General features: G+C 39.9%; 1 protein-coding gene across 1 annotated transcript; it reads left to right on the top strand.

Moving 5' to 3' along the window:
* The first annotated feature begins 613 nt into the window (after nucleotides 1–613).
* LOC115250793 (interphotoreceptor matrix proteoglycan 1-like) lies at nucleotides 614–8,922 on the top strand. The gene is made up of 9 exons (XM_029840912.1): nucleotides 614–750; nucleotides 1,193–1,244; nucleotides 6,948–7,036; nucleotides 7,369–7,433; nucleotides 7,560–7,744; nucleotides 7,831–8,033; nucleotides 8,139–8,200; nucleotides 8,281–8,429; nucleotides 8,507–8,922. Exons 2-9 carry the CDS (start codon nucleotides 1,202–1,204, stop codon nucleotides 8,590–8,592), a joined length of 882 nt encoding a protein of 293 aa, XP_029696772.1. The 5' UTR covers nucleotides 614–750; nucleotides 1,193–1,201; the 3' UTR covers nucleotides 8,593–8,922.
* The last annotated feature ends 1,739 nt before the right edge of the window (nucleotides 8,923–10,661 follow it).

The raw sequence follows: 10,661 nt of genomic DNA, 5'->3' as shown, positions 1-10,661 counted from the left end.
AGAACAAAACACCAAAACTTTTGAACATCGTTGCACAAGGCAAACAAACATGGCGGCAGAAAAACATGTGTACTTTTAAACCTGTGACTTTTAAAAGTTGGAGTTTGAACATGGAGTGATTTGGAAAATTTAAGTATTTGTGAGGCACAGTACAAAATCAAGAATAACAAGACTGTTAACAAAAGGAGAAATGCAAATTCTAAAACTTTGACAAACTCAACACCCCATTCTAACTATATATATATATATATATATATATATATATATATATATATATATATATATATATATATATTATGCATGTTTTCAAGGTTCTGGTTCACATATTTGCCTCAAAAGTAAATGCTTCAGCAGACACATTAAGTTGTCTATGAATTACTCCTTGGTCCCAGTGTACTTGTGAATGTATTGTGTATAGCCTGCTGGAACCTCACACTAAAAAGGTCTTTGCCTGTTGTCCTGTAAACGCCCCCACCCCATTAAAAATGTGGAAGCAGGAACTTGTTTCACTTGTTGGACTTCTCCCTATACAAATGTGTGATGCAAAAAACAGCCCACGAAAATATCTTGGGAATTTATTGTAATGCGTCAGAACATTTTTTAAACATGGCTCGCATATTTACTGTGTCACTTACTTAAGTTCCTTTGCAAACTCCACCTTATAAATGTGGCCAGTTACACTCAGGAAGCAAACTGCAGAATCACAGAGGAGGATTCACCAAAAGATTCTAGAAAATCTTTGAAGTCAAGGTGGGATTTTTGAGCTTTATTTCTATTTCTCTTATATATACATATACAAACAGGATTATATGTGTAAATCTTGCAAGTCTTACTCCAATAATAAGTAATCAACAAATGTTTTGAATTGTGTTTGATCTTTAACCTTGTGATTTTTAATCTTATGTTTCAATACAGTTAAAATTGTTTGTGTAACACAGAGAGGCAAATACACATCCTTTAAACATGATAATAAGAAGCTTGTTTGGATGATGGTGTTTTCGAAATGTCAGAAAGTTTCATGATTAAGTGATTTTAATATTAAAATCAGCTCATTTCAAAGTCTCTGTATCATAGAAATTAAGGAATTTAGTACAACATAAATGCATCAACAGTATTTCATGTATTGACTTAAAATAATGTGTCTCAGTTATAATTCTGAAATAATTTTTTATTTGATTTTCCACATTAACAGAAAGAAAAGATGAGTGTGGGATGGCATATATCCGCTTTTTTCATTTTATCAGGTAAGCATGATATTAAGTTTAATATTCAGAAGAAATACAATGAAAAATGAAAAGATCTTAAATCAGACCCAGGAATACTATATTATGGAACAATCAATCAATCTTTATTTATATAGCGTCTGTTACAATCAAAATTGTTTCAAGGCGCTTTACAGAATCCCAGGGCCTAACCCCAGACAAGCAACAGTGGCAGGAAAAACTCCCCTTTAACAGGAAGAAACCTTGAGCAGGACCAGGCTCATGTTGGGGGACCCTTCTGCTGATGGCCGGCTGGGTAGAGAGAGAGAAGAAGGGGGAGGACAGGTAGAGGAGAGAATAGGTAGAGCCTAGAAATAAACACAGAAATACATTATATTAAGTAAAATAAGCTGCCGGTACAGTCAAGTTGTGTGGGTCAGCGGGGTCAGCAGGTCAGCATGGAACTCTGAAGGCGGCGATACCTGTAGATGAATACAGAAGGGGGGGTGTGGGGTGCAGAAAAACTACACAAGAAATAACATCACTAGTCTACTTGGTGAGGAGGAGAGGAGACCGTTTCCCAGTGGGGTGACAGAGGCCTGTCAGGTGATCATGTTTCTGGACCCCGGCAGCCTCGGCCTATAGCAGCATAACTAAGATGTTAACCTAATGATTAGACGACCCTCTAAGTATGATCATTTGTCTGCCTATGATCGTAACTGGAACTACAGAATTAGTGATAATAAGCTTTTTCAAAGAGGTAGGTTTTAAGTCTAATCTTAAAAGTAGAGATGGAGTCAGCCTCCTGTACCTGGACAGGGAGCTGGTTCCACAGCAGGGGGGCCTGTTAGCTAAATGCTCGGCCCCCACTCTACAACTAGAGACTCTGGGGACCACAAGTAAACCAGCATTCTGAGAACGGAGCAGTCTATTGGGATGATAAGGTGTCGCTAGCTCCTCCGGGTAGGACGGAGCTAGACCTCTGAAGACCTTGTAGGTCAGAAGGAGAATTTTAAAAATTATTCTAAATTTAATGGGCAGCCAATGAAGAGACGCCAGTCCAGGAGTCATGTGATCTCTTTTGTCAATACCTATCAAAACTCTAGCTGCAGCATTTTGGATCACCTGGAGGCTTCTTAAAGAGTTGTTTGGATACCCTGATAATAAAGAACTACAATAGTCCAGCCTGGAAGTAACAAATGCTGGACTAACTTTTCAGCATCATGTTGCGTCAGTAGTTTCCTGATCTTTGTGATGTTCCTCAAGTGAAAAAAGGCACTTCTAGAGACTATTTTAATTTATGAGTTGGACAGATTTTGGTTACTCCAAGATTCCTTACAGAGACTAGATGTTAATGAGATACCATCTAGAGTGATCATGTGATCTAATCAATCTGTGAGAGGTTGAGGACCAAACACCATGACCTGAGTTTTTCCTGCGTTAAGGAGGAGGAAATTTGAAGACATCCAGGACTTTATGTCTTTATGACAGGTCTTCACTAACTTCTCTGTCTCCTCTGGTTTCATGGATAAATGTAGCTGAGTGTCATCAGAATAACAATGAAAATTTATCCTATGCTGCCGAATAATGTTTCCTAAGGGGAGCATGTACAAGGTGAAAAGAATTGGTCCAAGTACAGAACCTTGTGGAACTCCATGGCTAACCCTATTGTATGAAGAGGGAATGCCATGGACATGAGCAAACTGGTATTTATTTGATAAATACGATCTAAACCACTCTAGGGCTGTCCTTTTAATCCCAATCATATGTTTCAATCTATGTGACAGGATGCTGTGATCAACTGTATCAAAAGCAGCACTGAGGTCCAGCAGAACCAGCATAGTAACCAGTCCATGATCTGAAGCTATAACATCATTAGTAACTTTAATAAGTGCTGTTTCTGTGCCATGGTGAGCTCTAAAGCCTGACTGAAACATCTCAAACAGGCAGTTTCTCTGCAGGTGCTCCAGTTACTGAGTCACCACAACCTTCTCAAGAATTTTAGAGATAAAAGGAAGGTTGGATATCAGCCTATAATTTGCTAATATGTCAGGATCCAGTGATGGTTTTTTAAGCAACAGCATAATCACTGCCAACATTTACCTTAAATAAATTCTTCACCAACTTTGAATTAACACAGAAAATTTGAATTAAAAATTCAACAGCAGTCAGTGTCTTATGGTAGGTGGTTGCAAACTGTAAAAAAAAAAAAAAAATCCTAACCCCCAAAAATTATATCGATAGATATATGAGTAAATATTTTAAATTAAAATTGGAAGTGCCTGAAATCAGAATTACATTTCTTAAACGGGAACTTCAGATAATAGTGAATGACTGCAAAAAACTCTAGAAATCTAAATATTATATTCCACCTATTTTAGTTGTTCATTTCTTGGTGACGGTACAGTCAAAAAAAAAAAAAAACAAGCAGTCAAACATCAAGTTCAACAACAACAAGTCCATCCACAACTTCTGCAACTACATCGTCACCAACCACATCAGCAACAACCAGTCAAATATCAAGTTCAACATCAACAAGTCCATCCACAACTTTTGCAACTACATCGTCACCAACCACATCAGCAACAACCAGTCAAATATCAAGTTCAACATCAACAAGTCCATCCACAACTTCTGCAACTACATCGTCACCAACATCAGCAACAAGCAGTCCATCCACAACTTCTGCAACTACATCATCACCAACCACATCAGCAACAACCAGTCAAACATCAAGTTCAACAACAAGTCCATCCACAACTTCTGCAACTACATCGTCACCAACAACTTCAGCAACAAGCAGTCAAACATCAAGTTCAACAGCAAGTCCATCCACAACTTCTGCAACTACATCATCACCAACCACATCAGCAACAACCAGTCAAACATCAAGTTCAACATCAACAAGTCCATCCACAACTTCTGCAACTACATCATCACCAACCACATCAGCCACAACCAGTCAAACATCAAGTTCAACAACAAGTCCATCCACAACTTCTGCGACTACATCGTCACCAACAACATCAGCAACAAGCAGTCAAACATCAAGTTCAACAGCAAGTCCATCCACAACTTCTGCAACTACATCGTCACCAACCACATCAGCAACAACCAGTCAAATATCAAGTTCAACATCAACAAGTCCATCCACAACTTCTGCAACTACATCGTCACCAACATCAGCAACAAGCAGTCCATCCACAACTTCTGCAACTACATCATCACCAACCACATCAGCAACAACCAGTCAAACATCAAGTTCAACATCAACAAGTCCATCCACAACTTCTGCAACTACGTCATCACCAACCACATCAGCCACAACCAGTCAAACATCAATTACAACAGCAACAAGTCCCTCCACAACTTCTGCATCTACATCGTCACCAACCACATCAGCAACAACCAGTCAAATATCAAGTTCAACATCAACAAGTCCATCCAGAACTTTTGCAACTACATCGTCACCAACCACATCAGCAACAACCAGTCAAATATCAAGTTCAACATCAACAAGTCCATCCACAACTTCTGCAACTACATCGTCACCAACATCAGCAACAAGCAGTCAAACATCAAGTTCAACAACAACAAGTCCATCCACAACTTCTGCAACTACATCATCACCAACCACATCAGCAACAACCAGTCAAACATCAAGTTCAACAACAAGTCCATCCACAACTTCTGCGACTACATCGCCACCAACCACATCAGCCACAACCAGTCAAACATCAATTACAACAGCAACAAGTCCCTCCACAACTTCTGCATCTACATCATCACCAACCACATCAGCAACAACCAGTCAAACATCAAGTTCAACATCAACAAGTCCATCCACAACTTCTGTAACTACATCGTCACCAACCACATCAGCAACAACTAGTCAAACATCAAGTTCAACATCAACAAGTCCATCCATATCTTCTGCAACTACATCATCACCAACCACATCAGCCACAACCAGTCAAACATCAAGTTCAACAGCAACAAGTGCATCCACAACTTCTGCAACTACGTCGTCACCAACCACATCAGCAACAAGTCAAACGTCTAGTTCAACATTAACAAGTCCATCCACAACTTCTGCAACAACATCGTCACCAACCACATCAGCAACAACCAGTCAAACAACTAGTTCAACATCAACAAGTCCATCCACAACTTCTGCAACAACATCGTCACCAACCACATCAGCAACAACCAGTCAAACATCAAGTACAACAGCAACAAGTCCCTCCACAACTTCTGCATCTACATCGTCACCAACCACATCAGCAACAACCAGTCAAACATCAAGTTCAACATCAACAAGTCCATCCACAACTTCTGCAACTACAACGTCACCAACCACATCAGCAACAACCAGTCAAACATCAAGTTCTACAACAACAGGTCCATCCACAACTTCAGCAACTACATCGTCACCAACCACATCAGCAACATCCAGTCAAACATCAAGTTCAACCTCAACAAGTCCCTCCACAACTTCTGCAACTACATCGTCACCAACCACATCAGCAACAACCAGTCAAACATCAAGTTCTACAGCAACAAGTCCATCCACAACCTCTGCAACTACATCGTCACCAACCACATCAGCAACAACCAGTCAAACATCAAGTTCAACAGCAACAAGTCCATCCACAACTTCTGCAACTACATCGTCAGCAACCACATCAGCAATAACCAGTCAAACATCAAGTTCTACAACAAGTCCCTCCACAACTTCTGCAACTACATCGTCACCAACCACATCAGCAACAACCAGTCAAACAACTAGTTCAACAGCAACAAGTCCATCCACAACTTCTGCAGCTACATCGTCACCAACCACATCAGCAACAACCAGTCAAACATCAAGTTCAACATCAACAAGTCCATCCACAACTTCTGCAACTACATCGTCACCAACCACATCAGCCACAACCAGTCAAACAACTAGTTCAACATCCACAACTTCTGCAACTACATCGTCACCAACCACATCAGCCACAACCAGTCAAACATCAAGTACAACAGCAACAAGTCCCTCCACAACTTCTGCATCTACATCATCACCAACCACATCAGCAACAACCAGTCAAACATCAAGTTCAACAACAACAAGTCCATCCACATCTACTGCAGCTACATCGTCACCAACCACATCAGCAACAACCAGTCAAACATCAATTTCAACATCAACAAGTCCATCCACAACTTCTGCAACTACATCATCACCAACAACATCAGCAACAACCAGTCAAACATCAAGTTCAACATCAACAAGTTCATCCACAACTTCTGCAACTACATCGTCACCAACCACATCAGCAACAACCAGTCAAACATCAAGTTCAACATCAACAAGTCCATCCACAACTTCTGCAACTACATCGTCACCAACCACATCAGCAACAACCAGTCAAACATCAAGTTCAACATCAACAAGTCCATCCACAACTTCTGCAACTACATCGTCACCAACCACATCAGCAACAACCAGTCAAACATCAAGTTCAACAACAAGTCCATCCACAACTTCTGCAACTACATCGTCACCAACCACATCAGTAACAACCAGTCAAACATCTAGTTCAACATCCACAAGTCCATCCACAACATCTGCAACTACATCAGCAACAACCAGTCAAACATCTAGTTCAACATCCACAAGTCCATCCACAACTTCTGCAACTACATCGTCACCAACCACATCAGCAACTGCAGGTGTTCAGCCAATCTATATTGTTTCAGCAACTTTACCTCAAGAGACTTTTCGAGAAAAACTCACTAACCCAAACAGCACAACATACAAAGAACTTGAAAGTCGAGTAATAGACACGGTATGTTGACCTTTGTATACAATCCTTTCCAATATTGACTTTTAGAATTTCAATTAAAGAAATGTCAAAGTATTCACAATTAAGTCCATTCAAGTCAGTTGTTAAATTTAATAATATTAATTAGTTGTTGAATTTAATCAATTTGGATCCAAATTGAATCCAAGTCAGTCGAAGTCCAAGTTGTAATTCAGTCCTACACCAGTGCAAACCTTGGAGGTATTAGAAAATATATTGAAATGTCATGTTTCAATATATTTTTGATGGTTCAAAAACATACATGTTATAGTGTTATACATTTTTAATAATTCATTTCCACAATTCACTTTTTACAGTGTACACCTATCTACACAAGAAAATATGGAAAGAGATTTGTCCGCTGCTTTGTGAAACAATTCCGGTAAGTATTTTTCAGTCAATAACTGAATACAGGTCATCATGTATTTTTTGTGTTTCCTTTGTTAATTTGAACATTAGAAATCTACAGATCTCTCTCAATACCTCTGATTTCTGTCTTTTAATGTAGCCGTGCTGTGCGTCTACAAGTACGAGAAGATGCAACTGCAGCTGATATTGGGGTTGTGCTCCGCAACAATATCCCCATTTCTGACCTCCCAAATAATGACGAAGTTGCTGAAACTTTAGCACTTGCAGCAAGTAGCAATGAGACCTTAAGTGTGGCTCTGTCCGCATCCTCAATCCAAACTATATGTAAATAAACGCAACAAGTTTTTTTAATCAAAGAAAGACAAAGTTTTTGGGTTCAGTCAATAATCTATTTAAAATATTTTTTACAGCTGGTCCAGTTCCTTTAACTACTGAGCCTGCAACTGCAACAACCACAGTTGCAGCAACTACAACTCCTGCCATGACAACAACCACATCTGCAGCTGTTACAATAAGTGTGTCATTTAGATCACGTCTCAGCACATTTTCAAGTGACCTGCAGGATACATCTTCTGAAGCTTTTAAAAGTCGAGCTTCAATGATAAAATCACAGGTATGCTGTCAAAAGTTTGGGTTTTAAAGCTGGTCATCCCTGCTCCACACCTGTTGCAAATCAAAGAAGAAGGATTTGTTTAATTTGTGGTTTGTTTTCTTGCAGCTTCAACCATTGTTCAAGGAACAATTTTCTTCCTTTAGGTTCATGGAAGTGGTATCATTTAGGTAATTTGTCGATTTCCCAAATTAACCATCGTGTCATAATTCTGACAAGTCACTGTGAAGTTCACTCCCTGTTTCTGCAGAAATGGCTCAGTCATCAATGACATGACACTCGGCTTTGACAGTACGGCTGTCCCTCATCACACCGTGATTGCCAGTGTTTTGATTAACGCATCCTCGATTGTCACTGGTTTTGACATTGAAGGCAGCTCCATCTCTGTAGATGGCATAGGTATGAAAATGTACCAGGCACTTTTTTTACCCCATTGTTGACTTTCTCCTCGACCGAAAATTTCTTCTTATTTTCAGCTTCAAGCGGAGTTAGGCAGAACATCAGTCTCATCACTGCATTCTCTCTGATACTGTTGTCATGGTTACTGTCAAATTACCAATAGAGTTTGATATTAGTTGCCTACAGAAACACTGTAACAGCAGTAAGCAAAAATTGATGTTTTTCTATATTACACAAAAGATCTTCCTCTTGATTATTAACATTTTATTATAATTCACATTCTTTTACCTCATATTCTATTACAATGTAGCATACATCACAATCACTAAGACAAGATGACTAATGATGACAACTGTCAAATATTTCAGAAAATGTGAATACCGCTCATGTATTTAATATGTTAATTATTTATTCTTCTTTGAAATGACTATTTATTTGAGATTCTGTCCTGTCTAATCTGCAAAGATCAGAATAATAAAATAATGACTCACAATTGTAGTTGTCCTCATGTTTCCTCTTGTCATTGTAACAGTTGTGGTTTTTTAAAAATTGGTTTTGTCTCAATTTGCCTACTTCTTAGTCCTTGAAATCTCCTGCTCTTGTGAAATGGACTTGGGACAGAAAGGTATTCCACAATGAATTTGCCTCAGCCAGCATCAGCAGCAATGATTACTTCAAAGTATCGATGTCAAGTATGTACTGCAGAAGTTCACAAGGCCATGCAAATCAGCTGCTTCTATAGCCGCCACTGTAACAACTATTGCCATTGCCAATTGGTCTGAACCAAAGCAACTTTTGACCTTGATTGCATATTCAAAAGACATCATCTTATAAAAGCTATTATTACCTCTGGCATCACCATGACATCTTAGAACTTTAGTTTTTGTCAAAGAGCTAATATACTGGGTATCTGACTTAGCTCTATGATTCTGGGGTCCAGACCCCAAGTGGCACAAAGGTCATTCTTTCCTTCCCCACCTTCCTGTGCTCCTTCCTCTGATATTGTGCTGTGAGCTGGTTGTGAGCAGCTCACCCCTCCACGCAGATTTGTGATCAGAACCCATATTGAAACGCCGATTTCGACTGCTTAACACCCTCCAATTGTATCAAGTCCATGCTCGTTAGAACCGCAAGGCTTTAAATTACATCCATGTGCGTTTCATATTTTTAGCTCATCCTGTGACGGAGAAACGACGAGTTAAACACGAAGCTTTGATCAGTTCTGAGCCGTTTTTCCCTGCTGTTTTGTATTAAGTTAAAAGGAGATTTGAGCGGACCATTCGGCGTATCAGCTCGTTTTACAAGGCACTGGTTAATTTAACGTTCTCAAAGTGACATTCTTGGGTTAGTCGAGGCTCATAGCTACAAAATTATGTATTTTCTATGCTCGTAGGAGCTTCCGGAACAGAGTTATGGCGATCTGTTAGCAAAATTTTTGATCAGAATTTTTCTGCTGCTCCGCTCTAGGACATGTGGTCTTTCGCTCCAACTTGAGCTGAAAGAGGTCGAATGGGCATTTCCAGGTGCCAAAGAAATGCCCCCTGCGGGCAAGACAATGGTCTTTTTAGGTGAATATATGCCAGAGCTACGGGCCCTCAAACCGGGGGTTAAATTCCATGACATTTCCAGGCCTCTCCTATTTGTTAACATGAGTTTACATGAGTTGTTAACAGCTCCCTGTCCAGGTACGGGAGGCTGACTCCATCTCTACTTTAAAAATTAGGCTTAAAACCTACCTCTTTGAAAAAGCTCATGTTACTAACTCTGTAGTTCCAGTTACTATCATAGACATACAAATTATCATACTTAGGGGGTCGTCTAATCATTAGGTTAACATCTTAGTCATGCTGCTATAGGCCAAGGCTGCCGGGGTCAAGAAACATGATTATCTGACAGGCCTCTGTCACCGCACTGGGTCATGGTTTCCTCTCCTCTCCTCTCCTCTCCTCCTCATCAAGTAGACTAGTGATGCTATTTCTTGTGTAGTTTTTCTGCCCCCCCCTTCCTTCTATATTCATTTACAGGTATCACTGCCTTCAGAGCTGCATAATGACCTCCGACCCCGCTGACCCACTCAACCAACAGCTTACTCAATATAATGTATTTTTGTATGTATTTCTATGCTCTATGCCCATCCTCTCCTCTCCTCTCCTCTCCTCTCCTCTCCTACTTATTCTATCCTCTACCTGTCCTCTCCCTTCTCCTCTCTCTCTACCCAGCCGGCCATCAGCA

The sequence above is a fragment of the Takifugu rubripes genome, chromosome 8 (assembly GCF_901000725.2).
Source record: "Takifugu rubripes chromosome 8, fTakRub1.2, whole genome shotgun sequence".
In the NCBI taxonomy this organism is placed as follows: Eukaryota; Metazoa; Chordata; class Actinopteri; order Tetraodontiformes; family Tetraodontidae; genus Takifugu; species Takifugu rubripes.
Note: the sequence above shows the minus strand (reverse complement) of the source record. Positions and strands in the feature narration are given on the sequence as shown.